We start from the raw sequence: 13,949 nt of genomic DNA on the forward strand, positions 1-13,949 counted from the left end.
GTGGAGGGGATGCACAGCTATATGTGTTTCATGGCTTCAGCTTTACTTTCTTGTAAAAATGTTTGTCAAGTCACTGGAGTGCACACTGTTTCAGGGTAAAGTTAGTCTTCACACTCATTAGTGACCATTGCTCATATTTAACTATAGGTCAATTTGAATTCACATTCTCTGACAACACAACAGCAAAAAAAGTAAAGGAGCATGCTGTACAGCAGCTTAGTCACCGCCAAAACACACAGAGGGAAGAGCACCAGCTGACTGAAGATTATAAAGCTAAAACAGAAAAGCAGCATCTACATCCATGACAGTGACGACACAGCTGAGAGAGCCGGACAGCACACAAGCTAAAGACACACGGCACGGTTAACACGGTGCATGTTACAAACACTGAAGAGCACATGTCATGGCGACAACTTACAGGCACGCAAAGTGGCTGAGCAATCATTAACAGAGACAGCAGAGAGTGGGATGTCACGTTGAGGGGAGTCCATGTCAGAACGCACATTAACCGGCATGCAAGAACAGTCCCGCTGTGAGCGGCCGCAATCAAAACAACATGCCAGTCTCATTTTCTTGTAGGCGGCCGTCTTGGCTACAGTCATGGGTTCAGACGAGAGGAGAGGAAGAGCAGGTTAATGTTGAGGGTCGTTCTGGAGGAAGAGTGGACAAAGGCAAGACAGGGCACAGAGGAAGTCTGCTGCTGGGGTGCACAAGATAAACTTTGTCTTGACAGCCTACAAATGTCACAATTTCTGGGGGTTCACCACAGTTAGTGGTGTATTCAGTTTGAGTCATTTCTAGGACTCGGGAAAATATCACGAGGTCCTAAAGTGCTAAGGTCAAAGGGTATTGGGGTAAAAACATGACATGAGTTAGGTTGGAGGGAAGGTCGGGTAATGGATTTCTTTTTAACAGCAGGAGAAACAATCATTTTCATGAGTTTCCACTTAACACTTAAATACCATATTTTCAATGGATCCATTTTGTCTCAAAACATCCAGTTATATCAGATAAGCTGCAAGAAACTGTGCTGTCATCACAGTGAATTATATTGTTTTGTAGTACGTGTCGTATGATTTATTCCTTTTATCAAAACCGTTAAAATGAGAAATGTTCCTCAATTGGCATTCTGGTCATTTCTTAGCAGGGATTCCTGCATTGATGTTGCTTGTTAAAGGACTGTGGGGACATCTGGTGGTGATCTGGAGTATTACTGCCTCAAACTAGCATGAAACTTGTATTTTCCAAGTAACAAAATAATGCATTTGTATTATACTGTAGCTATTGCATGCTCAGCTTTATATTATTTTGTCAAATTCATACTTTTTTTCATTGGTTTTTCTGGATTTTAAAGCAATGTGCACATGACAACAGGAAGGGATCCAGGCAGCATCAACCATTCTACATGCAACATTTACAGTGCATTCAAACAGACTGATTCAATCAGGGGTAGCAGGCTGTGTTTTCAGAAGGGAAATTCCAAATTACTCACAATATATCACTATAAAGTGAAAATTTAGAAAAGTGTGTCAAGTTCCCAAGCAGCAGGAAAAGAACGCATCAAATGTTAAGATTAGGTCTAATGGTTAAGACAAGACAGACTATAATACATCTACGTGAAAGAACAAGAACAATCAAGTGGCACATGATGTTTTTTAACATCTAGAAACACGCGATCCATCCAGGTACCTGTGGTGTTAACAGTCTAAACACCTGTTAACATCACAAAGTTGTCAATCAACTGTAACAGATATTAAAAGAAGACACAACAAACATCCACACAAGCCAACAAAACACATTTAGATTGAAGTCACAGGAGGTTTGAGAGCAGTTAACCAGCTCGATGTTCATCAGAGGGGTGGAGTAAAAATTAAACTAGTTCACCCAAATTCCCAAACCAGAAAACTCAAAGACGGGACATTTAAATAAATCCCATATGAGGGGGAAATCGTAGTTTGTAATTTGGGCAGGTATTAATGTCATACAGAGGCCTGAACTTGTAGCTTCACAAGTTGTTTGCACCTGTTTTTGTGTGATGACCTTTCTTCATGCACAAGTTAAGCGCTTTTATGAAATGAATAATTAACGCTGAGGATAAGTAGTTTGGACACATGTAAGTCATGTAAATACATTATCACAACACTACACTAGTACGTTTTTTTACTTTAGTCTGTAAAAGATTGTTAGTGAAGTCAAACTAATTAAACAATACTTCAATATAATGTCACTTACATTTCTTGCATCCACATTTCTTTATCCGTTTAGGGTCAGTAATGTCATCATGGCAGGCTTTACAGTAAAACAGTGCCCTACAAAGGAAACACAGCAATCTCATGTTTAGTATAAAAGTCCAATGAGACACAAATGTAGTAGCATTAAAAAACTTCCTGTCCCAAGAAAACATTTTATCATATTCATAATACTATATTTTTAATGCAGATGATTTATTGTTATTGGGTATTGTTGTAGTGCTTAGCTTAGCTGTAGTCCTTTATACTTTCATTCAAATTTACAATGTGTAAAATGGTAAAGATTTCAGTGGCATCTAGTGGTGAGATTGCACAATGCAACCTTCTGCACCCCTCACATCCTACACCTGCCACGAGGTAACCTAGGGTGTTACTCAGGTTTGTGTAGACTTCTACAACTGCATCAAGTCGAGTGAGGACATTACTTTAGAGCTATATATAGCTATATATTTAGAGAATGGATTAAGTTCTTCTATTCAGTATGGAAGACTGCAGGTCGTAGCTTCATTTAAGATAGTGAATGTTATTGTAACTATAGTTTAACCAAGTACAATCAAAACATGACGACATGTTTTATTTTATTTATTATTTTATTGTCCCGTCTGAAAATAGACACCATTAATTCTCAGGTTTCATTTTTTTTACCTCTTCACTTCTTTGGCATCGCTGGCAATGAAGAAGCCCAAGGTCCCTTCCTGCACTTTCACGTGGTTTCCAGGGTTTATCAGGGTGCTGTGAGGATTTACAGACCAAAGATGCAGTTACATCACAGAATTTGCAAGGATTTGCACTAATTACTGGCAGTGTCGCATGCTGGCAGGATTAGTTTTCGCAACTCATTTGGCAGGATAGCCTTTGTTTATTAAATTAAGTTGATGAAAGCAGATAGCAGTGACACTTCAAATGGCATAAAATGAGCATCAGAGCATTAGAGAACCACTAAAACAAAGCTTCAGCCACTCCTAAAGAAACCAAGTGCCACTTTCCCCTTTAATTTGTCAGGATACTATCATACAGCCCTTGATGTCTGTGAACAAACCAATTTAGATACTAATTTAGCACATTTTGAAAGCGTGTGTTTGCAAACTGGCAAGTTGGTTCATCAGTGAAAGCAAATGCTGACAGCAAACACAACTTCATATTAAAGTTTTTGCAGTGATTAATTTTCTATTGTGAACACATCTACTTACCTGCTTTCCCTTTGATCAGACTTGTACTCGATAGCGATCAGCAGTAGCTTTAGCTTCACATAGCACAGCCTGCAAAAGAGAATAACAATACAATTTGAATAGTTTTTTCTGAAAATCATCTTATGTGGTGAACAACTAATCATACTTGATTCTTTGAGTCTTCATATAACAAATCCAGTAGTTGAGATTTTGTTTATTTTGGGTTGTTGTGTCCTTGTTGTTTTTGTTCAATAATTTGTAGGGACTGAGAAACAGCCTTAGAATTTAGGATTACGTAGTAACCCTCACATTAAAAGATGTTAAACACCAACACAGATAGAAAGTAATGAAAAATTTATAGTGTAAGTGCAACCACCACAAAGAAAAAGAGAATCTTGTACAGGACAACTTTTTAATTTCTAAAAGCAAGTGCTTCACTTTACTTACTCGCAAATTACAGGGAACGACAAACCCACAAAGGCACTCGACAAGTACTCGGTGTACATCTCATTGGCTACTCCTTCCAGGTAATACTTCTGCCATGTGTCCTCTTCAATCTAAAACAAATATTGGAGGAAAACAGACAAAATAAGTTCATCCAACTTAATCCCTGAGTTCTCGCTAATTATTATCATATATTCAGACCAACTTTATTGCTGAACTTAATCCAGTGAGCAGATGGATGAATTTTAGTGTGGGTACCTTGATGAAGGACCTCATGGAGAAAAGGTTGGCCAGCATGGTGGAGAGACCCTGAGCCAGACAGCTCTGGGCAATGAAGCCAAGCTTCAGCTCCGCAAGGCAAATGGCATCATCTCCCTCCTTCCAGTTCCAACTTGGGATATTCAAAAGGTGAGCCTAAGGGAAGATATTTTATTTTTAAATCACATGGTTAACAGAAAAAAAAAAATTAATCTAAATTTGTGGTACGTCAACCAAACATCTAAATTAATGCATAAAATACAAACCTTATTGTGGTACTGCAACATCTGAGTGATTATTCTGATCTTTGGGTGGTAGTTCTTGATAGATATTACCCTGATATACAAAAGGAAAAATCTAATCAGAAAACAAAGCTAAATTTAACCTGTGTCTACGTTTTTCCTGGTGAGACGTTCATATAATCTCTTACATTTCTGAAGAAGCATTTTTGTGCTGTGCAACCTAATTTACATTAAAGAAGCTGCTATGATTTGTTCACCTCATGATGTTGGACGCATCCTCAGCATCAGGGTCAGCACAGTATTTGTTGGCTAAGATCAAACAGGCATCAGCTGATTCAATCTGGAAACAAAGTTATGCCATTAATAACCAACAGTATGATGTATGTAATGAGTGTAACAGCACAGTTTCCCACTGAGCCACAGCGTTACCTTGACTCTGGCCAGGTCGTGTGGGTTCAGGACAGACCCTTGGTAAAACTCCACCTGGGTGAAGTGACGCTTGAACAAGGCTTCCAGCTCAAGATTAGGGGAAATACTGAGAGGGGAAAAAAGATAAAACTACTTAATATGAGAAAGAACACTATTAATATACTTCTTTTTTTTTCAGGGACACATATTTTTACTTACTTATGGAGAAAAACAATTTCTACATTGACATCATCCCTGTCCTTGTGTAGGAAGTCTTTTAGAAAGTTGGACACACTCTCAAGTGTTATATGACCACAGACTACGATGTGCCTAAAAAAACAAGGTGCAGAACAATAATGAAACTAATAAATAGAACAAAATCAAAGAAGGAACAAACAAACAAACTGTTGCTTCATTTTCATCTTCGTCTTGGAATCAAGAGGTAAATCAGAGATGATCAAGGCTTAATAAACATGATCATTACGGAAATATTCAGGTGAGTGATTCAACATCCGTGTGGAAATAATAAAAACTGTTACGGGGGGGGGTGTTTGATGTTCTTGCGTGATGAATGAGCAGGTCAGAGAGCATGATGGATTTCAGTATCAGATTATGAAGGATAAGAGTTCACTTAGATGGAGATTATGAAATCAGTACACAGCGTATCTCGAATCCCACATATCACACATCCTTTATATAAGGATCCACTTTAGATTTAGTCCTTCGTACCTTTGTATCTTTATTTTATAAGTACTTAGTAAAATTATTTCAGATGAATCTCGGTTTTTTATGGCTTTCATAAATGCTCCAGAATCACTGGTATTTTGCATCCTTTGTTCTTATAATTTGCAAAGTAACACAGTTAAGATGATGTTGCATCTATGGCAGTTATGATAATAACAAATAAAGACAAAGAAGACAGGGGAAATAGAAATATGATTCTAATAATACCGTACAAATTACAATTAAATATGCATTAATATATAAATGTAGGGAGTCATGGTTAAAATGCAGCTAATTGAACATATGTTATGTATTATGTGGCCAGTTAAATATTACTAATAACCTAAAACATACACACAAGAGTTACTTTAAAATTTTTTACTACAGTTATAATTGTCTACTAAAGCAATCAACAAAAGTACTGTTGCAAGGATTCGGTTCATGAAACATTTCTAAACCAAGTGAATGATCACAAATAACAAAAGCATGCTGGTAAAAGCCATATTTTGTTTAGAGGCATTGGGCAGATTTACTAGAAACAGCTTCAGAGTTGATGATATGTTTAAAGGAATCTTTTGATATTTGGGGAAATGTGCTTTTTCAGAGTTAGACATGAAAGTTAATGCCACTCTCAAACTGTATCTGTGTGATTGAAGCTGGAGCTGGGAGCTTAGCTTAGCATAAACACTGCAGCGTGCTATTTGATCTGTACACACAAAGATTGTGGAATTGGGAGTTGGAAGTTAAATTAATCTGCCCCCAGCTCTACCTTCATATTTAGCTTACAGACAAGAAAGGCGTCGATCTTCACATCTAACTATCTGCAAGATTGTGAAGTGAACACTCCTGAAATGCCAAACTATTCCTTTAAAATCAAGATTTTATTTAGTCCTGAGGGTGTAGGTCCGACTGAAGATAAAGGCCAAGAATGTTCAAAAGCAAAGCAAAGCATAGCATAGCAGAGCAAATAACCTAATTTAGCACAAAAAAAAAAAAAACAAAAAGAAAAAATATATCAGCATACAGCAAGCAATGGCTCACAGGATGAGATGCAGGAGTTCGATTTCAGTCAAGATAATTATTTTGTTGGTTAGTGTTGTCAAATAGAGAGGTCTACCTTATAAATTATTTATTTACCTAAATCTTTATATTTTAAAACTTACATCACCCTGTTGTGACAAATAATTATTAATTAACATTGGAACTGATGTTAACTGACGTCAGCAGTGTGTCTCTACTTCAATCAGTGATAAATCAGTGGTATAGTTACACACAGTGAGAGGTACTAGTGTTGCTGTCTATTCACTTTAGTTCCCTTAATTGTACTTTACGTGGTTCAGGCAAGGGCATGAGGGGAGATGGGTGTACAAAATAAAATTGGTTGAATGTGTGGAAACAAATGATTTACAAACACAAATTTGGCACATTGACAATAAGCAGCTAAATCACAATTACACACTAAACATGTAGGATTTTCAACAACAACACACTTTTACAAATGTGTTTTCAAAATCTAAAGGGTTTACAAACTTTAAGGGTTTTTGTACCTAAACATGAGTGCATTGGTTGGACTATAACTAGCAGTTACAGTTACAGTACAAACGAACCAGGATAGTAAAATGAGTTTAAGGAGTTTCACTTTTAATTTATGAACTATCCAACATCTTGCTCGACATATTGTTGCATTTTTCTGTTTGTGGTGTTATTGTGATCAGTATTAATCATGAAATGCTGGGCAGATTTCGTATAATGACTTTGAGGGATTCTTTCTTTTATATTTTAATAATATTTTTAAATAAAATGTATTCCTCTCTATCTGTATTACTGTACATCTGTTGCACAATCATGCATGAATACTTACATTTCTGTTATTAAATTTGTATAGCGACTAGCATGGGTATATCAGGCGTATATCAGTGAGAAAATCCTACATGTGCAGTTTTTAAGCGTGACAGTAATACATGGATAATTACACTGCAAAAACATCTCTTATCAAGCGATTTTTGTCTTTCTTGTATTCACAAAGTCCCCTTTTTCTTAAATAGAAAGTTAAAAAAATCTGTTACAGCTTACTACAAAATGCTTTCAATACAACTCAAGATTACACTTAATGGACAAAAATCATTTGTTAAGATGAAGATTTTTTGAAGTGTAAATGCAGAAGTTCATCTTAAATGACGAGCAATGATGACAGCTTGCATGGATAGAAAATACAAATTAAAAATACAGTACAAGAGACTCTACATACTAATCATGGCCAAGTTCTTCAGTCACAGTGTGACTTCAGTGATAATTGAGATCTTTACATCTCAAATGAGTTTTATGAAGTGTAAAAATTGCTAAATTCAGTGTATGTCACCTCTTTAGGAGAGGGCCATCTGAGTCACACAAAACCACACCATTCAAAAGTTTGCTGTTTTTTCATTCATTTGACTTACTTTCTGCCTCTGGTCGAGTTATAACTCCCTCCATATTTCTTCCGATTAAGGATGAGAGCAGCAATTTCTGGCACGTAGCGAGCAAACATGGCCTACATGCATGAAAAAGAAAAAGAAAAAGTGCATGCAGAGAAGGTTCTACTGCGGCGGAGGCAGTAGAGCCTCCTTGAATACTTACTTTCTCCCATTAACCGCACTATAGGAACCACCATATTTCTTGCGGTTTCCTATTAACTCTATGATTTCAGGGACGTAGCTCGCAAACATGGCCTAAGGAGAAGATAGGAGACAGAAGAAGAGACTAAAAAAAAGACAGGCAAAGAAGAGCAGGCCCACTAGTTTTACTTTAAAGTAATGTGTAAAGTCTGAAAGAGGAACACTGTATGTGTAGGAGTAATATTATCACTCAACAGAAATTAGGAGAAAGAAAATAAGAATTGTTAAATGTATTTGTCATTACTGACTGAATTTGCCTGGTATTAAGAAATAATTATTGATATGGAAAAAGGAAATTATAAAACCAATATTTACGGATATTGGAAGAAAAGAAGAATAAAGGAGAAAAATGACGGCTGATGAATGGTATGTCGATCTGTAGTGGAAAAATAAAAATTATAAAAGAAATCAAGAAAAAGCCTTATGTGCCATGTTTCGGCCAACAAACACAAATGCTGGGTTGATTTGGATAGCACAGCCACATGAATGGCAGACATTACCCTAAAGGCTACACTGCTGCACAAAGCACCATCTAGCAAGAGCTAGATAGATGTAGTAGATGTTGTTAACTGCTAATAAACGTGTGATTGTTGCTCATGTATAAACAAAAGGTGCAGCTGTTGTGTTTTAGTTCAATTATACGTTCTTAATCAAAATTAAATCATTGTAATTTTACAAGGAGTTATAATTAAAATGTACATACTGTAAGTACAGTATAGTCTCAACTTCTTCTCCGTATTACAGTTTGTCAGCATGCAATTTAATTTGCTCCTGGATGTTCCTGGATTATCCAGATAACTTTGTCCTCTAAATGATCTTCGGCTACTTTCTCTATCAGATTTTTATGTTATATTACTTTATGTCATTGTCACTTTATCCTTCTATGAAATCTTTATCTGGTTTATTCACAAAAACTGAATTATTTCAATATTTGTGCAGAGATAATGTTACTACATCCATAAAGCTGGGCTATAATAAATCATCCTGGTATCATTGTGTTTGTTGGAAAGAGGGAGGGAAGGCGAGAGGGTGGAGCCACCTGAAACCAGCGTACTTTTACAGTTAATAACAAGTACAATAACGATAAAACATTTGACATCATTTAGAAATGAATAATTACAACAAATCATCAATAAATACTGTAATACTACAGACACATGACATGCAACAAACTGTGGTGAACAACGGTTAAAGAGCGTCCTGAGGTGAGTGAGTCCCAGCGTTTGTTAACACCTGATGATTTTAAGTAGGAATAAGTAATGAAAGGGATTTTTACCAAACCACCAAGGATGAAGAACACCATAAATAGGCGGCCCAGGGTGGTTTTTGCATAAACGTCTCCATAGCCCACAGTGGACATAGTAACCATTAGCAAGTAGACACATTCCCAATAGGAAAGTGCTTGAGAATTTTGGAAGTTTTCCCAAGGATCCCCTGAGTTTTCCACCTGGAAGAGATGTCAAGATTTATACAAGCACAAAAACAAATGGAAAACCTTTTTTTTTTTAAGATGGTACAAGTATAAAATATACATCAACAAGGTTTCTCCTCAACTTACCAAATGAATAAAGCCTGCAGCGGTTAGCCATGTGCTGATGAAGATGGAACACAGGTTCACCAGCTTTATCGAGTTGCTGTTTAGAAAAAGAAAGAAAGAAAAGGTCTTAAGCTATGACACAGATTTCTAAAAAAGTCATTGGAAGACACATGTTTTTAAATGCATCATATGGAGTATATATTGAAAGAAACAATATGACGTACATAAAAAAAGTGTTTTAAACATCATCGAGTTATAATCCTGAGCTACTCAATGTGAGTGACTCAGCAGAAAGGTGTGTAATAACATGCAACACAAACAATGACACTGTTAAAAGTGAAGTGACAAAGTTTTCCCATTAATGTAATTTAAGTCATAATAAAATTAGTAAACTAAACTAAGTAAACTAGGAGTTATACATAGATGCAAGGTTCTTTATAAAATAAAATGTCTTATCGTGCAACATGTCCTTGCATGACCTCATGCCTTTACCTTCATCAAAATGAATGACTGAGGAGATTATTCTACAACATTTGGTCACACTATAAGCGCTTTGTGACATGACATCTGTGCAAAAAGCTTTAATTCTAAGTAGTGATGAGACAGAAAGCGGTTTCATTCAAGACTCTCATTACACAAGTACAGTGAGTCCAGTGTACACAACGCATCACATTACTGATCTACACCACATCAAATTAAAGTGCCCATGCAGCGATTAACTAAAATACTACAAAGTCCTTCTTTCCCCAAACTGAATCACTGCACATGCACCATTTCAATTCACCACAAACAGTGACAAAAGGTGAAATTAAATATCAATACGCTTACCTTGTCTTTAGTATATTCAAAAACTGTAAAATTTCTGAGAACTGTATCAGCCTTAAGGCTCTTAAAAACCTCAAGCCTGTGAGAAAAAAAGACCACATAGGATTATTAACAATTCACACATCCATTACATTTGACTTTGGTTTAACATAAAACATCATACCTTTCATACTTTCATCCATGTTTATCAGTTTCATTGGATTCATGTTGTTGAAAGAAATAAAAACCTGCTCCGACTGCTGAAAACTAAACTATACTTACTGAATTATAAAAGAAACAAATTCAAATATATGGGGAAAAAGAAAACAGCCCTGCCATCCCAGATATCTCTTCATCAGCTTCATTACATCAGTTTGATTTTGCAGAGCACTGGCATCTACCTGATACCTGATGTTTCATCCCCGCTGGATAAATCTCTGAACATGCAAGAGGTGAAAATCTTGATTAGAGATAGGTGGATGCTGTCACGCAGAATTCAATGAGTAAACAGATGTGACGTCAAATCCTAAATTTGGAAAGGGGAAAAAATGAGCCTGTGCCTGTTGCCAAGAGTTCAAGGACGCTGACAAAATCAGCAGTGACTAAGAACATGGTATAAGACAGTGCTGATGATTTCTAACTGTATGTTCCATACCAGCATTTCAGATATAGAGGGACATATGTTAAATCACAAGCTCAATATAAAAAGCTGTACCAACTGCAGTGTTGCTGCTGCATAAACAAGAGTGAGCAAACAAGTAAACTCCATCTCCAAATGCATTTATCAGCAAGAAAGATTTTCCTGCTGGAATCAATATGTGTGAAAGCCAAACGACACAAATCAAAGATGCTGCAGTCATCATTCAGCAAGAAGTATACAAATAAATAATCATTTATAAAATGACGTGGACTGCGGTGTGCCACGCCAAAGCTCGTTTTTCATTTCATTTCAAACAAGCATCTGCCAGATGGGGAGCGTAATGCAGAGCAAATCCTGAACCTGAACCGGCTCCAGCTGACACACAGAGCCCAAAGAGTTCTGGATGTGCCAACCTTGAGCTTTAGTGGAGATTCCCCTTGTTCCCACATCCTGCAGGTCTTACCCCAGTAGCATATTACATGGAAGCAAGCGCCAATGCTGTAGCAGATGCTGTCCTGGTCCTCTTTGTCGTTGACCTGCCCATGGCCCATCCTGACCCTGTAGCCTTTCTGGAAGAGCTCCCCGGTTGATTTCTTGCGTCTTCTTGTGTTAGGAATGATCTCAGTCTGTGCACCTCCATCAGGTGCCCTGTACACTAGCATCTTAGTGGGAATCATGTCGGAAAATTACTCGCAAACGTTTCCAATGTAAAGTCCAAAATCTGCTTCACATCCACGTCTTCACTATTCTACACCCACCTTGAAGTGGAAAAAATAGAAGATCATCCTCCAAAAAAAAAATAAATAAATAAAAAGTCACAAAAAGAATCAGGTGATTTCATGAAATTTGCACCCAGCAAGTTAACATGAAAAAGGAAACATCAGACATTCATGGCATCCTTGTGGCGATGAGGCACGGTCAGCAAGCTTAAAGCAAACCCTTTTCCCATCAGGATATTAGAGTGTAAGCTCCTTTAGGATTCATCCAGGGAAAGGAAGAGGCCAGACAGCGAGTCTGTCCATCAGCTGGCTCCACAATGTAACCTACATCTCATCTCTGTAACCCCGCGACTGCGCTTGACAAATTTCATTCTCTAATCTTAGACAAGTACAGTGTGTATCTTTGTCTCACATTTACAGCAGACAGCAAGTCATGTGAACAAAAAGAAAATCAGTGTGTTGGGAAAAAAGGGAAGCTTTGGCAATCATTGTGCGTTTCCATGGATTTGGTGATTTTACAATAATCCCTAAATTAATCACAGCTGATGTGCTAAGTGCTGTTGTAGTCGATGTTTAAACTAAATGTGCAAACTCCAAAATCTACTGGCTGACATCTGCAAAGTCCATTCTGAAATGTGACTCAAATTTTTAAATGTGTTTCACTTCTGTTGTCAACAAAATAACACACTGTATACTCAAAATCAATTTAGTTCTAACAATAAGGAGCACAGATATACCTGTCAAAAACCCTAACTCTGAACCTCATGTACAAACAAAAGGATGCATTTTTCCCTCTCCGTTTTTTATTTTAATATTTTAGACACATCTTCATGATTTCTGAAGTTTAAAGAGTATGAAATAATAATAATTTAATATAATAATTTGCTTGTAGCCCTTCACATTTAACATTTAGAATCAATGGGTAGTTTATTACTATAATGTAGTCATCACCAAGTTATAAATATCTTTCATGGGAAAAATAATGTTCGGTTTGCCTCATAATGTTTAAAAGAACTGCACTAGATTATTCTTTATTCAGGGGTGAACATCATGCTGGTGTTTCACTTCTGCAGCAGGTCAGAATGCCGTTTTCCGCATGATGATATTTTCTACAAAACAGCCGAAACGTGTGTCATGCTCACGCCCACAAGCTTTTCATGCATCAATGAGCGTGTTAGTATGGGAGAATATTAGCGCGTACTGAGCGTGTATCTGTGTCAAAATGCTCGGACAGGAGGATTGGCAGCTTGGGCAGTTTGGCCGAATGCCCTGTGAAATATGAAGTGTTGATCAGAATTGGTGCGCCGACAGCCTGCCGATGCGGGTTATGAAACTCCTCAACCTGTTTAACTACACACTAAATCAGTCACTAATCCTCCACCACCAATAGCTCACTACCCCATATTTACTGGGATTATCTCTGACCTGAGTTTTGGGATTAGCTCCAAAAAAACACAGAAATGTGAGTATATGAGTTGCCCTCAACATTCAGTTTCCAACAGAAAATTTGGATACAAATACTAACTGATGTTACACTAATACTGCGTGAAACTACTACACGTGCTGTTCTCTCACAACCCCAGGCATGTGACAGTAATGTGTGTATTTGGTTGTTTTTTTTTTGGTACAAGTAAAGCGAGCAGCACCTACACACAACAGATCAGTACAGTGCAACATAGCTGTTTAACGTCCACTAACTCACAGGCCAGTTGTACTCTTATGTCCACTAGACGGCACCAGGAGCCAGCACTACGTTCAACTTTGACTGTTTTCCCATCACAAGTCACAGCACGTCCATCAAGGGAAAAAACACAGCACATTATGCAACTGTACCTATCAAGCTGACACACTGACTCAAAAGGAGAGAGGGTGTTCATTGCTCAAAGAGGTGCTGGTGTTGGTGACACAGTGGGTTTTTTGTCCAGCTGACAGGAAAAGAAAAAGCAGCTATAAAAACCTGTAATGCATCAAAAAAAAAAAAAAATCATCCCCCTTTAATCCTCTAATTCCTTGCAGACCTCTCAGAGTGATGAGCTTCGCACATTTAGCAGATTGACTTCTATTCTAGCGTTCGAGCCCCCGACAAAGCCTATTAGCGTTTT

The 13,949-nt window shown here is 37.3% G+C and overlaps 1 protein-coding gene across 9 annotated transcripts in view; it reads right to left on the reverse strand.

Moving 5' to 3' along the window:
• Nucleotides 1-13,949, reverse strand: part of LOC113156108 (calcium-activated potassium channel subunit alpha-1-like) — a 74,621-nt gene that overhangs the window by 23,372 nt on the left and 37,300 nt on the right. For 4 of the 9 annotated variants that reach the window (XM_026351010.1, XM_026351013.1, XM_026351009.1 and 1 more), the window contains exons 6-18: nt 10,513-10,588; nt 9,706-9,781; nt 9,424-9,594; nt 8,110-8,201; nt 4,990-5,100; nt 4,792-4,897; nt 4,620-4,702; nt 4,387-4,456; nt 4,121-4,276; nt 3,866-3,975; nt 3,440-3,508; nt 2,895-2,981; nt 2,233-2,309 (exon numbers count right to left, since the gene is read on the reverse strand). In XM_026351010.1, the coding sequence (XP_026206795.1) occupies nt 2,233-2,309; nt 2,895-2,981; nt 3,440-3,508; nt 3,866-3,975; nt 4,121-4,276; nt 4,387-4,456; nt 4,620-4,702; nt 4,792-4,897; nt 4,990-5,100; nt 8,110-8,201; nt 9,424-9,594; nt 9,706-9,781; nt 10,513-10,588 (1,284 nt within the window). Of the gene's footprint in view, nt 1-418; nt 593-1,492; nt 1,502-2,232; nt 2,310-2,894; nt 2,982-3,439; nt 3,509-3,865; nt 3,976-4,120; nt 4,277-4,386; nt 4,457-4,619; nt 4,703-4,791; nt 4,898-4,989; nt 5,101-7,931; nt 8,024-8,109; nt 8,202-9,423; nt 9,595-9,705; nt 9,782-10,512; nt 10,589-13,949 lie in introns of all 9 variants that reach the window. The other 5 variants (XM_026351005.1, XM_026351004.1, XM_026351012.1 and 2 more) reach the window with 3 other exon arrangements.

This window comes from Anabas testudineus, chromosome 19 (assembly GCF_900324465.2).
Source record: "Anabas testudineus chromosome 19, fAnaTes1.2, whole genome shotgun sequence".
NCBI classification, from domain to species: Eukaryota; Metazoa; Chordata; class Actinopteri; order Anabantiformes; family Anabantidae; genus Anabas; species Anabas testudineus.